The following is a 15183-nucleotide window of genomic DNA, read 5'->3' on the forward strand; positions in this document are numbered from 1 at the left end:
TCAAAATCAAACTCTCCATTCAAAGATGACCGTCCGCTACCTTTAAGGATACTCAGAATCAGTTCGAAGAGGAAATGCAAAAATATTCTAAGGAAAGGGAGAAGCGGATCCACTAGCAGAGAACAGGATTTCCTTCCCTGGGGGCGACTTGGGACACTCACTGCAAGAGATCTGAGAGCCACTAAGAAACAAGGTACCTCCCAGGAACCAACACGTAAGGATTTCTACCGAGATGCCTTGTTAGGCATCTTCTAATTTTCACTGCCTTCTTGGTCTACCCGACAAACACTCATCCTCACAGAAATAAAGTAATCTAACAAATTATTCGCACCAAGTCAACACGATGTATGAGCTAAGCACACAGACTCTGGAATTAGCCCGGTCTTAATTCTTTTTTTTTTTTTTTTAAAGATTTTATTTATTTATTTGACAGAGAGAGACAGCCAGCGAGAGAGGGAACACAAGCAGGGGGAGTGGGAGAGGAAGAAGCAGGCTCATAGCGGAGAAGCCTGATGTGGGGCTCGATCCCGTAACGCCGGGATCACGCCCTGAGCCGAAGGCAGACGCTTAACCGCTGCGCCACCCAGGCGCCCCCTGGTCTTAATTCTTATTCTCTTCTGAGCTGTGTGCTGCCTGGAGATACTTCTTTACCTCTTTATCCCCTGACTTCCTCAAGAAGGAAGCTGGCAAAATATCATCTACATATGTCCTGTTTAAAGTATTGAAGGACATCTGCCTCATGCCTGGCAAACAGAATTCAATAAATAGTACCCGTTATATTTGTAGTATAAGTAGATGTTTCTAAAATGAAAAAAAACTAAAGCTTTAAAGACCACGTCAAAGCTTATTTTATGAAAGGATGACTAGGAAGAAGGCACAGATCAGTTCTTTATCAGGAAAAGGTCAACTTTCAACCTCTATTTTGGTATTTTCAAGGCATGCGAACCATACTACCACAGACCAAGCTCCTGTAATAGGAAGGTCTCGGAGAACGCCCCTGAAATGTTTTATGATGCATTATGCAAACAGACAGCAAATACTCCTAGATCTCACCGAGACACTTCTCAACAGAGTGTGTTTTCAGAATTGTCTGGATCTTACATATGAACAAATTAAGCACAATCCCCCTGAACTAGCATTAAAAAAGCTCAAATCCAAATATAAACCTTATCATCTCTCACGACATTTGAGGAACTGACACAGTCACGGGGCATCCTAGAGAGAGACGCTGCCGAGTTACCTACAGCATGTTCTTGAAGCTGTTCAGGAAGCTCTTTCATTTCTCCCTCGACTAGCTCTCTACTATCGGACAGGGACTCTGGGAGGTTATCCGCATCGTCGTCTTCTACACAGTCTGCGACACTTCCATTATCGATTTCTGCTTCATCCAATACACTGATATCCATCATGTCAATGTCTTGCAAGTTCTCCAAACTAGTTTCAACATCCTCCTGAGACAAAACAAAACACAACCATCACATGACTGTCGTAGGTCGATCCACCAAGTTGATTCACTGACAAGGCCGCACATACCTGTCCATCCCCAGAGTTTTCCTCCAGCCCGTTGTCTTCCACACCCTCTTCTTCTGGTTTACGCCCTGAAGAGAGAATAGTTTACAGCACCAGATCAATGACTTGTATCTTCCAGAAGCAGTACTTTTACAGACCCTAAGCATCACAGAAGCAGTTACCAACACCCCTGGCACTTCCCCATTTAGGAACGGTAATCTGGAAGGGTAAGGCCTTTCAGGACAGGGCAGCCCGCTCCCATCAAGCAGAAGAGGTTCTGTTCTCATCAGGTGGCTGTGCAAGGATAAGGAGCTGGAAATGAGTGCTTAGTAAGGTCAAGGCAGATGAGACCTGTTTTAAGGCCTGGCCTTCCTGTCAAGTAGCTGTGGCCGTGGGGAAAAGAGTATTTCATACAGTGTGCTGTTTTTTAGTTAAGAAACATGGAGCATATTTTCCCACAGAAATTGACACAAAACAAAATATAAATAAGGAATAAGAAATGCCGTTCATAATTTTAACACCTAGAGTTAACGCCCATGTTATACTGACATACAGACATCCTCCTCCATTCTACGTATATGCACGCGCTATACTTACAAAAATGACACTGTATCATGATTCTGTGACCTTGTCACTATGTTATGAACTTATTTCCATATTCTTTAACAGCATTATACAGAGATACCACCATTAATCTAATTAATGCGTATGCGTGGAAATTCAAGAAAATGCTGATAAAGATGAACATCCTGGCAATTCTTTTCGTACATAAGCAATCACCATTTTAGAGCTTGTTTCTAGAAATGGCATTCCTAAGTCAAAGGGTAGGTATATTTTTAAGGCTTTTATTAAAAACAAAGAACCCACATATTATCAAGATGCCGCAGAGGAAGGTTGTTCCAATTCATACAGTCGCATCAACAAGACTAAAATGCCCATCTTTCTGAATCTCTGTTAAAACCACCTCTTACTTCTTACCCTTACCAATGTTCTAGGCAAAAAAGGGATACTTTCTAACCTGAATTTATTCTCAGGTTGAGTATTTTTGTTCAGGAGGCTAGACTCATTTTCTGTCTCACATTTTAGTTTTTAGACAGATTTGACTCCATGCTTTGAAAAATGAGGAAATCCTTTCTCCTCAACTTCCCTCACTCAACCTCTTACTATTTCTTATGAACAGATTTATTTTAGAACGTTCACCATCTGTTCTGAAGACAACAGTTCACAGCGGGCAGGCACACTGGCACATTCATCTAAATAGCATTTATGTGGCCATTTGCCTTTATTTTTTGTACAAATTATAAGAATAAATTAAAAAAAAAGAAATAAAAAATGTAAATGATAGAAATGCCAAGGCTGAAGAGAAAATGGAAACCATTAGCCATGATAATAAAAAATGTAAGGGAAAAGTGAAATTTTTGGTCTGACAACAGGTTTGCTAAACTTAAACTGACTGACTCTTTTCATTGTGAAGAATAAAATCCCATGTATGAAATACGAGCGCATGTCTCAGAAGCAGTGCAGGACAGCAAGGTTATGGGCTTTGGTGCTGCAGCTCCTTATCACAAAGGCAGTGCTCAACTTCTTTTATGACTTAGTCACAAAACAAAAAAACTCACTTCCTTCAAGATCTTTCTCCCAACATGAAGATGAATTTCTTAAGGCCGTTAAGTGTTTTTTCAAGGAATGTAAGGAAAGCAAACATTAACTTGCTTATACCTAAGGATTAAGCTTGTAAGTGTATGAAATGTGTAATATTCAGGGCAAAAAAAAGGGGGGGAGCACAAAAACCCAAACCTAATTATTTATACCATAACTGAGTTTAAAAAAAAAAAAAAAAACCTCTCTCAGGGGTAAGAACTTCCTTATTACACGTTACCTGATTTTTCCATATTCTTCTTTTTTTAAAGATTTTATTTATTTATTTGACAGAGAGAGAGCGCGCGTGCACGCACAAGCAGGGGCAGAGGGAGAAGCAGGCTCCCTGCTAAGCAGGGAGCCCAATACAGGACTGGATCCCAGGACTCTGGGATCATGACCTGAGCCAAAGGCAGACGCTTAACCAACTGAGCCACCCAGGCACCCCTGATTTTTCCATATTCTAATTTCATTCAGGAATATCCTTCCGGAAATCTGGAAAGTTTTTCAGGAATACATTATTTAAAAACATAGATCATGACACTAACAGAATTCAATACATTATGTGCAAACAGCCCTAGCGGCTGGCTGGGAACACCACTGCCATTTGTAGTAGCTATGACAAAACATGCCTTGAGCTTTAAAAAATGTCTGGAACTTAACCCAATGGTCCTTATGTAAATATATCAGGAACTTGCACCAGCAGCATTTCCACAGATTTATATTTGATAAAGCTGGTATCATTCTAGAATACATACACTGGTTTTTACCCAGTTCTATCCTAGTTACTGGGAAATATCTAAGTAGGTCACCACAAACTTGCAACCCTTCATTTCTCTCTCCCTTTAACAAGAGACGCAGCACGTTTCCAACAAGCAAAAGCAGTTTGCCACTTTCTAACCACCTTTGCTCCAGGGCAGTAGCACAGACACACTGCAGAGAAACCCCTGGGCGGGGGCAGGGGCGGGGGTGGCGGGTAGGGCCTAGGAACTCTCTCAAGAAAGGACCAGAAACGCCAGGGGAATATGCGTAGGGTCCTGGGATAGAGCCCCACGTCGGGCTCCTAGCTCAGCAGGGAGCCGGCTTCTCCCTCTCCAGCTCACCCATGCTTATGTTCCCTCTCTCGCTATCTCTGTCAAATAAATAAATAAAATCTTAAAAAACAAAACAAAACAAAACAACCCCTTACTTAAAAAAAAAGAGAAAAAAAAAAAAAGGAACATTTAGTCTTCAGTATATATAGAAAGCATAACCCTGGCTGGGAAGCTTATCAAGAAGCACTATTTGGGAAAAGGCACCCTACTTTCTAAAAAGAAGGGAGGGGCGCCTGGGTAGCGCAGTCGTTAAAGCGTCTGCCTTCGGCTCAGGGCGTGATCCCGGCGTTCCGGGATCGAGTCCCACATGGGGCTCCTCCGCTGGGAGCCTGCTTCTTCCTCTCACTCGCCTGCTGTGTTCCCTCTCTCGCTGGCTGTCTCTCTGTCACATAAATAAATAAAATCTTTAAAAAAATAAAAATAAAATAAAAATAAAAATAAAAAGAAGGGAAAAATGTGCTTAAACCAATGCACAACTGATGTGAATAAAAAATATAGCTCTCTGGAATAAACCAGAGTGCTGTCTTTAGTACCAAGGGAAAAGGTGCCCCTCAAATCCTTTCTCCAGAGTAAAGGTCATCCTGGTTCGCAGCCTCCGAACTATAAGGCATGGCTCTACTTGTCCTGCTCCGGCATCCCTTAACCTGTTCCTGGCTCCCCTGCCTGGGATTCCATCTCCTCTTCCTCTGCTGAGCTTCTGCCTCAGGCATCATGTCCAAACTCACCGGTGAGACCGCCTCCTCTCAACTCTGCCGGGATTCCCCCACAGCACCCCGAGTGGCCTGATGCATGTGGGCAGGTCATTACTTTTAAAACGTATTTGATTATACAAATACATTTATGTAATTATATGCTCAAAGAGTCCCACTCATTTCACTGTCAATTTTACTTCACTAATAAAAGACTCATGCTCATAAATATCTTCTTGCACATTTTTTAAAAGATTTTTATTTACTTATTTGACAGAGAGACAGCGAGAGAGGGAACCCAAGCAGGGGGACAGAGAGAGGGAGAAGCAGACTCCTGAGCTAGGAGCCCGATGCGGGGCTCCATCCCAGCAGTCTGGGATCATTGACCTGAGCCAAAGGCAGACACTTAACGACTGAGCCACCCGGGCGCCCCATCTTGCGCTACATCCTACATGTTAATCCACCTCCATCTTTTACTTCATACCGTGAATGTTACTAGTTTAGCGACCCCAGGGCAGAGAGGCTTTATTAATCTACCATGTCCAGTAAGTGCCCATTTCCTCACATCCTTGCTAATACGGGATATCAGGAGCGGTATAAGTTTTTACGAGTGTAAGAAACAAAAATGATAATTTCATTTTTATATGCTTTCCTTCAATTACTAGCAAGAGAATCTTTTTTTGTATACAGGTCATGTTTGTTTTTTCTTTGCTCTGTGAACTGCTTATTCATAGTCTCTACTTCGCCAACCGGACTACATGTTTTCCTTACTGATATGTAAGAGTGCTCAACGTGGTCTGGATATTTATGTTCTATGATACTTTTTCTCAGTCTGTCGCATCTGAATTATTTATGATGTCTTTTGCTGAGAGGATTAAACCTTTTACGCAGCTGAGTTTATTTGCCTTTTTGTCTTGCTTTTAGTGTCATTTCAGGTCTCCCTCACCACAGTGACTATGAAAGTACTATCCTAGCCAGAATTTCTATTTGCCATGGAAAGAACAGACCTTTTCCCACCATCGGATAGACAGCCAACTGTTCCAGCATCATCATCTGAGAAATCCTTATAGCCACCTTTAAAAAAAAATATTTTTGGGGTGCCTGGGTGGCTTTGTCCTTAAGTGTCTGCCTTTGGCTCAGGTCATGATCCCAGGGTCCTGGAATACAGCCCCACATTGGGCTCCCTGCTCATGGGGAAGATTGCTTTTCTCCCTCTCCCACTCCCCCTGCTTGTGTTCCCTCTCCGTCAAATAAATAAAATCTTTAAAATATACATATATTTTGGGGCGCCTGGGTGGCACAGAGGATAAGAGTCTGCCTTCGGCTCAGGGCGTGATCCCAGCGTTATGGGATCGAGCCCCACATCAGGCTCTTCCGCTATGAGCCTGCTTCTTCCTCTCCCACTCCCCCTGCTTGTGTTCCCTCTCTCGCTGGCTGTCTCTATCTCTGTCGAATAAATAAATAAAATCTTTAAAAATATATATATACATATATTTTAAGTAGGCTCCACACCCAATGTGGGGCTTGAACTCACCACCCCGAGATGAAGAGTTGCTCACCCTAATGACTGAGCCAGCCAGGCAACCCCAATGCCACCTTTAAGATGAACAAATCTTCGAAATTCCCATTCTTTGATATCCTATTGTTAAAATTAGAGCAACTCTATATCACTGATTTCTCACAATTTTAGTTATTCTTATACGCTTTCTTTTTAGATCAGCTTGGGGCTAATAGACAACTTTCTAATATGAGATCATTACATCTAGGAAAACTTTCTCAAGGTTAGTCATGTCACAGGTCTTAAGTATTTCCTTCTACTTTTATTTTGCCATTTAAGAACACTAAACATAGTTTTTTTTTTTTTTTACATCCATCTTGCTTAAGTCTTTGACTAAAAGTATCACTGCCGCTTCCAAAGTCCAAGAGAATCAATTAATAAACAATTTTAATGAGCTAGCAAGTTCAGTTGGTGCACTGCCCATCTCAGCCAGAGCTTTATTTTTTCACGTTTCTGAAGCTGTCACTGGCTAATTTGACTGCTTCACCAGGATTTAATTTCATGAGGCACATTCGGTCCAATAGACCTTACAAACCCACCACTGGCCTACAAGGTACCACTCTCCACAAAAAACAAGGGTGTCTAGAAGAAATGGCTGATTTCCAAGGTGCAGCAGGAGAGTACAAGAGACTGGAATACCCTATTCTGCCAGAAAGCAAGAAAGCACTCAAAGAGTGACATGGATATGTCAAAAAGACACACAAGTCAGCTTGAAGGGCTCTCACTGAAACAATCTGAATATCAAATTAATCACAAAGGTTTATAACTTACTGAACAAAGAAAGAATCTCTAAGTTCACACCGATAAATAAGGAAGAAGAGCAAGCCATCCCTTGTGGTAGAAAGCCAACAAATAAATGCAGATAGGATAATAAATACAGAAAATCACCAATGGATAACAATCAGTGGGTGCTAAAACTAGTGGAGGATGAACAAGATATTTACAGAAGTCTCAAAGTATGTTCCCCACAGATACAATTACAAAGGGTAAGACAGTAACTTTCCAGTGGAGAAACCTGACCAACAGCACTTTAAGTCAGTTACTCAAATGGACAGCATGTGCCTCGAGAAGATATGCTGAGGAAGAGAGAATCCAGGAAGAGTAACTTTTCTGGTACTGCTGACAAAAGTATATAATTTGAACCTAATGAGAGAGAAAATAAATAAATAAATAAATAAACAAACACCAATTCACAAACCAGCCTTCAAAACAAATGGTCTGTACGTTTCAAAACTGGCAATACAGGAATACAATATAAGTCTTGGAAACTACCCCAGATAAAAGGAAACCAGAGAGACATGACAACTGAATGCAATGCATGACCCTGGATTATTTTTCCTTTTGAGCTATAAAGAACGTAACATCTAAAGAAGATCTCAGTTTAGGCAACTGTATCCATGTTAATGTCTCAATTTTGACAACGAGGGCTCTGTAATAATACCCTTGCTGTCAGGCAATACTGTAGTATGAGGGGCAAAGGGGCCCATGCCAGCCATTCCTTCTGAAGCAGCTCAGAAATGAAACAAAACATACATACATACTAAGGAGGTGGGGGAGGATAAAATTTAGTAAAACGCTAACATCCAGGGAGGTGGGATGAAGGACACATGAAAATCTTTTCCGATTCTTGCATCTTTTCCCTAATATAAACCTGTATCAAAACAGACAAACAGGCCAGCAGCACAGGATCAGGTAAGAGCTAAAAAGCAAACATACCAACTTTGCTTTTCCAGTTAAGTTTACTTTTCTGGTAATTACTTTGAAAGATTCTGCTTAACAGATTACTGGTATGAAACTACTCTGGCGAAGTGCTGAAATTGCCTGACACACACTCCAGGATTGTGATTAAAATAATCAGTATGCAGATTTCAAAGCATTTTCAGTTTGTTCACCAAACAGGTCAGAAGAACGAACCTTATTTCCATTAAACTCTTGCTAAAATGTAACAAGGTTGTTGAAAGTAATTCAGTAGAATGTACATACTTGCCCTACCAAGTGTCAAAATGTACTGTAAAGCTCAGGAATAGAACAAATTATGCCAAGCAAAGAACCAGACACAAAAGAGTTTGTACTGCATGGTTCCATTTTACATGAAGTTCTCTAACAGGCAAAACTAATCCATCATGAAAGTAATCACAACAAACTTTTTTTGGGGGGTGATGTTAGGGGGCTTAAAGGAGTGTGACTGGGGAAGGGCACAAAGAATCAGACAGAAATGTTCCATATTTTGATCCCTACCTACCTCACACCATATGCAAAAGTAAATTCCAAATGAATTAAATATCCAAATTAAAAAACAAAACCATAAATGTTACTCTACAACATAGAATACTTTTTTTTTTTAAAAAGATTTTATTTATTTATTCGACAGAGATAGAGACAGCCAGCGAGAGAGGGAACACAAGCAGGGGGAGTGGGAGAGGAAGAAGCAGGCTCATAGCAGAAGAGCCTGATGTGGGGCTCGATCCCAGATCGCCGGGATCACGCCCTGAGCCGAAGGCAGACGCTTAACCGCTGTGCCACCCAGGAGCCCCTACTTTTTATAATCTTAAAACAAAGGTGGACCTTTTTTTTTTTTATTTTTTTAAAATAACATTTTTTTTAAAAAAGATTTTTGTCTATTTAGAGAAAGAGTGTGCAAATGTGCAGGAGCGGAGGGAGGGGCAGAGGAGGAGGGAGAGAATCTCAAGCAGACTCTGTGCTAATAAACCTGACAAGAAGCTCCATCCTGTCCATCCCAAGATCACCCACAAGATCATGACCTGAGCTGAAATCAAGAGTTGGATGCTTAGCTGACTAAGCCATCCAAGCACCCCAAGAAGGGCCTTCTATTTATTTTTTTAAATTATTTTTTAAAGATTTTATTTATTTGAGAGAGAGAGAGAGAGAGAAAGAGACAGCGAGAGAGGGAACACAAACAGGGGGAGAGGGAGAAGCAGGCTTCCCACTGAGCAGGGAGCCCGACGCAGGGCTCAATCCCAGGGCCCCAGGATCATGACCCGAGCCAAAGGCAGGTGCTTAACACCCAGGCACCCCAAGGAGGACCTTTAAAAACACAACATAGAGTCTAGAAACCATACAGAATAGGTTGACAGTGCAGCCCGTATTACAGATTAAAACTTGAATGACCAAAACATCACAAACAAGTCAAATGGCAAACTAGGAAAAAACAATTGCGACATTTTAGAGAGCAAGTCCTCAAAAGTCAGTGAGACAAACTCAGCAGAAAAGTGGGCAAAGGGCATTAAAGGAAGTTCAGAAAATACAGATGGCCAATTACCAGAAGCGGTTTAGCCTGTGAAGAGATGTAAATTAAAACATAACCTGTGAAGAAATGCAGATAAATACAATAGTTTTCTCCTATGTAAGAGACAACATATAACAAGATAAATAATCCTCAAATGTTCGGCGAGAATTTAAATAGGCACCCTTCTCCCTGTTGTTGGTGGAGATATTAGCCAGTACAGCCTGTTGGAAGAGCTACTCATCAGTAGCTATTTCAAAATAAAATGCACATATCCTCAACCCCACAATTCTACTTCTAATTAAGTTATCAAAAATAGGGCACCTGGGTGGCTCAGTCAGTTGAGTGTCTGCCTTGGACTCAGGTCATGATCCAAGGTCATGCGGATGAGTCCCACATCGGGCTCCCTGCTCAGCTAGGAGTCTGCTTCTCCATTTGCCTCTGCCCCTCCCCCACTTGTGCTCTCTCACTCTCAAATAAAATATTTTATTTTTTTTTATTTTTTTTTTTAAAGATTTTATTTATTTATTTAACAGAGACAGCCAGCGAGAGAGGGAACACAAGCAGGGGGAGTGGGAGAGAAAGAAGCAGGCTCCTAGCGGAGGAGCCTGATGTGGGGCTAGATCCCAGAATGCTGGGATCACGCCCTGAGCCGAAGGCAGACGCTTAACGACTGCGCCACCCAGGCGTCCCTCAAATAAAATATTTTAAAAAGCTATCAAAAAACATATATTTTTTTTACACAGAGACATTTCTGGTTCATGGCAGCACTGAAAACTGGAAATGCCAAGTCAAAACTGAAAAAAATCTCAACAGTTTAATAACAAAGGAGACTGATGAGCTAAACTGTGGTAGACTGATAAGAAACGTTACAATTAAGCTGTTTAAAAAGAATAGGTCTTGGGGCGCCTGGGTGGCACAGCGGTTAAAGCGTCTGCCTTCGGCTCAGGGCGTGATCCCGGCGTTGCGGGATCGAGCCCCACATCAGGCTCCTCTGCTATGAGCCTGCTTCCTCCTCTCCCACTCCCCCTGCTGTGTTCCCTCTCTCACTGGCTGTCTCTATCTCTGTCAAATAAATAAATAAAATCTTTAAAAAAATAAAAATAAAAAATAAATAAAAAGAATAGGTCTTTTTATACTTGCAGGGACTATGGAAATATGTCCTCAATGGGGTAAGTGAAAGAAGCAATCTAAAAAATATCTTGTAAACTAAGACCTATTTCCTTAAGAAAAGAAAAACATACATGTATAGTTGTATACGTATCTTTATATATTTATTTTTTTTAAAGATCTTATTTACTCGTTTGAAAGAGCGAAAGAAAGAGAGAGCACGCACAAAAGCAGGGGGAGCGGGAGAAGCAGGCTCCCAGATGAGGGGATCGATCCCAGCATCCTGGGATCATGACCTGAGCCGAAGGTAGACACTTAACCAACTGAGCCACCCAGGCGCCCCTTTATATATTTATTTTTAAAAGACCGCAAATGCACAAAAAAGTCTGGGAAAGTTTGCCCAACCTTCTAACAATGAGTTACCTCCTCACTGGGGAAAAAAGGAGCTTCTGCATTTTACTTAATACCTGTCTGTATTTAAACAAACAAAACAAAACAAAAGAAGAAAATATTTAACACAAGTATTTCTTTTTTTATCAAAAAGAAAACAAAACACAAAAGGAGGTCCAACAGGCTCTATTTTCCACCAGTATGACTGTCTTTCTGTGATTTTCCAGCACTCTTTACCCTGGCAAAGACATTTACTCGGGCAAAGCCAAAAATGTGCAATGTACTATGGACCACAGAAGTGCCTTCATTCCAAAGTGAGGTTGCCTGACTGCTGCTGTCCAAGAGCTTACGCCACCCAGTGTGGCTGACATTGGTCCCTGCCTCCTAGATACTTCAAACCCAATTCTTCACCACTAGCCAGGTAATACGAATATTTCATATTGTTTTGGGGCCTGAGCAACAAAGCCACCAATTACCAAGAGAACTTTTAGAACAGTTCAAATGCCCTGTTTTAGCTGATTCTTTCTTAAAACAGTAGTTGAATGTTACTGAATGAAATTACTGAGTAAATACTAAAGAAGTAGAAAGACAAGGAAGATGATAGAGTCTCTGCCCTCAACAATCTCTTTACCATGGGGCAGAGTGACATTAGCATTTCAGCAAGGTCTAAGGGGAACGCCTGGGTGGCTCAGTTGGTTAAGGATCTGCCTTTGGCCACGGTCATGACCCCAGGGTCCTGGGACTGAGTCCCACACAGGGCTCCTTGCTCAGTGAGGAGTGTGCTTCTCCCTCTGCCTGCTGCTCCCCTGCTTGTGCGGATGCTCTGACCAACACAAAACAAAACAAAACAGCAAGGTCTCCGGAACCAGATCATCACTATACAGAGGGCTGAAGGTGAGAGGAGTTACTACTGGTGGGATCACAAGTCATCTGTTGATGAACAAGGACTTGAATGCAGACACATGGGGAGAGGGGTAGGCAGAGAATATAAGCTTAGGCAAAAGAGGACCAAGAGAGGGAAGCATATGTTTGGGGCCTGACTGAAGCCCAGGATGTAGAAGAGAAAGGCTGAAGGGGAGAAGAGGGAAATGGAAATTTGGGTCAGATGCTGAAGAGCACTAATGCCATGTGGAATGCGGCATTTATGCACTAGGCAATTTTGAAAGCAATGTCTGTGAAAGTTACAACTCTGTTTTGGCCAGCTGGTATTTAAAAGAAAAGATACATTCCACAAGTCAGAGAAATAGAGGAGACCCAAGCAGTCCTAAATACTCTCTATGTAAAAAAGGTTAAGAGTCTGGATAAACAAGGGGTGCTGAGGCCTGATGAACCAGTATGTAAATATCCCTTCCATCCTGTCTGAATTCCTAAGTACCAGAAAAACAAAATACACTAGAGGGGTCTTAAAGGAAATGCAAAGCTTCATTCCAGGCCCTTTGGATTCACAGGGTAGTTCACAGACCTCAAACACAGCCAAGTAAACAGGCTCATTAGCAGAGAAAATAATTGTGAAAAAAGTTTTTATCAGAAGTGCTTTTATAAAATCCTTCATACCTTTGCTAGATCTCTTTGATGTCTTCTTGTTTCCTTCAGAGGTAATTTCAATTTCATCAGGATTACCCCCTTCATCTTCAATTGCCTAAAGGGAAGGTTAAAAAAAGTTTACCAAAAAAGGCAGCACTAAGACTAGACTTTCACAGAAACTGCAGGTTGCTGATCTGGAAAGGGCCTCCCCCCATCCATTTGTTGTCTTGCTCTACCTTGGAACAAAGGCTCTGGAATCAACTTATTTCTTAGTACAAACATCACCACAATCTAGTTTATCCTATTCCTGGACCCAAGAGAACTCAAAAAGGAAAAAGCACACTCTTCCATCTCCTATGACTTCACCCAGCAATGTGTTGTTCGACCCTCTGTGACTCGCTCTCCATGCCATGCCTACACTTGGCACTGTCTGGACAGAATACGAACACTCCCTCGGCTGAGATCGTACCGTGTGTGGCATGAGACTGGACGTGACCCGTACTACCTCATCAGATCACTCACATCTACGACTGACTCCAAAGGTCTTGCTCTTAACCACGAAGGGACCTACCTGAAAGGGTACAGAATTATAATAATCTCTTGGCAAGTCCTACCTCCCACCCAAGAGCTTGTCATTCCCTTGAACAGCCCGCACCCACACTCAGCACAGCACGTAGCACCAAGGAGGCGCCAGCAAATGGTTACTGAGCATGTCATCAGTGATATCCTTGGATACTGGGCTTTGCTTTTAGGTTTTACTGTTAACCCTTCCTCTCGTTACTGTACTACCCTGTGAGCACAAGCTGTATAAACCCACTTTGAATAGCATGTTTTATTTGTCAACGGTTTCAGAAATTTCAGATCTTCAGGAGTTCTCAGTGTGGAAGTCTGAATTTGCAACGGGGCTTAGGAACTCCACATCTAATCTGTACCAGGAACAAAGAAAATCTCTTTCTCCTCTCCAAAGCCATGGTGAGGAGGAGGAACTGGGAATTCTGCTCTGGGATCAAGGAAAGCACAACCAGAAAGTCCCTCCCATTCTTCCTGGCAAAAGAGGATTCTGGAATACCACTAGAAGAACAGAGAACTGCCCCAGACAGGAGGTATACCATTTTCCCCCTCGATATGTCTCCTCTGGGTGCAGTGTTTACAGGATCATCCCTAGGGACGCTATGGGCTATGAGTCATCCTTATAGAGCTCAGAAAACTACTCTCTGTGCTCCTTCCGCCTTTTCCTCATTTGCCCTTCCTGGAAAAATTACAAGAAAAGGGACTCTAACTAGATAGTAGAAGTAAGAAAGAAAAAGAAGATCAATAATTCTAAACTCACTTGGATAAGACAGCAAACATACAGGCTGATAATATTTATGTCCTATGACCACACCCCTAAGAAAATGAAAACGCAGAAGGAATGAAAAATGGCTCAGAGATGATAGTGACGGAGGATCCTTGAAGTCACATACCAGTTTCCGCCACCAATCTGACAGGAAGGTTCAAAGCCATCCTGTAAGCTTTGCAGCCTTGCAGACTGTCTGCGAGTAAAGAGGATGAAGGTCCCAATTTGGCTTTGTTGACTGGAGACCCTGGTGGCAACCCTCAACCTTCTGGCATTTTTTCTAGAACATCTTGGTTGATGAACTACCTGCCCCAACTTGAGTAAGGGAAGTTAGTATCCATAGTGAAACAAACACAAGCTCAAATTAGAAAAGCCCAACTGACTCTGGACTAATCAACCCACCATTTTCGAGCCCTAGCTTCCTCATTCACAAAATGGGAAACAATCCCTACTTCCCCTTAATAGTAATCAGTAATAATTAATGCCCTGGTCCTCAGTTGTTTGGGAGCCAGAGGGTGGAAAGAGTCACAATCACACAGTCTACAGGGGTTGGAGGGTGGCGAGGCTGAGATTACACAGGAGAGGTCCCAAGATGAGAAAAGGTGAACAGGAGAAAAGGAAAGAAGCCAACAGGAATATGAAATAAAGGAAGCAGAAGGACCCAAACATTTAATTAACTGCTTACGCTTTTCACACCCATCCCTCAGAACCCCTCAAGGTAGGGATTAGAGTCCTAGTTTTGCAAGTAACAAATGGTGGCAGAGAGGAAAAGTGAATTGTGACAACGATCGTTATCTTCATGTGCCAGGCAGCATGCCAAGCCCGTTTCATGCAATCTCGTTTAATCCTAACACGAAAGCACGCTCTTTCCTTCTCTTTACAGGAGAAACAGGCTGAGAGCGCGTTAAACGTCTTCCGTGCCCAAGCTCAGGCCACAGAGAGCCGGCAGAGGCCTGAGGCCAGACACAGGGACGGGAGCCCCCATTCTGCGTGCCTCCTGGCGAAGTCCTGAAGCTGTCTTCACGTTCTCCCTACCAACGTCTCTTAGGTTTCTGCTCGCTATCGCAAACAGCACTTTCCTTTCCGTGTTA

The 15183-nt window shown here is 42.3% G+C and overlaps 1 protein-coding gene across 4 annotated transcripts in view; it reads right to left on the bottom strand.

Moving 5' to 3' along the window:
* SAFB (scaffold attachment factor B) overlaps nucleotides 1-15183 on the bottom strand; it is a 37234-nt gene that overhangs the window by 21089 nt on the left and 962 nt on the right. For all 4 annotated transcript variants that reach the window (XM_087867367.1, XM_087867366.1, XM_045776745.2 and 1 more), the window contains exons 2-4: nucleotides 12787-12871; nucleotides 1534-1598; nucleotides 1245-1451 (exon numbers count right to left, since the gene is read on the bottom strand). In XM_087867367.1, coding sequence (XP_087723493.1) covers nucleotides 1245-1451; nucleotides 1534-1598; nucleotides 12787-12871 — 357 coding nt within the window. The remainder of the gene's footprint in view (nucleotides 1-1244; nucleotides 1452-1533; nucleotides 1599-12786; nucleotides 12872-15183) is intronic.

This window comes from Ursus americanus, chromosome 14 (genome assembly GCF_024610735.1).
Source record: "Ursus americanus isolate L20-20 chromosome 14, mUrsAme1.1.p, whole genome shotgun sequence".
Classification (NCBI taxonomy): Eukaryota; Metazoa; Chordata; class Mammalia; order Carnivora; family Ursidae; genus Ursus; species Ursus americanus.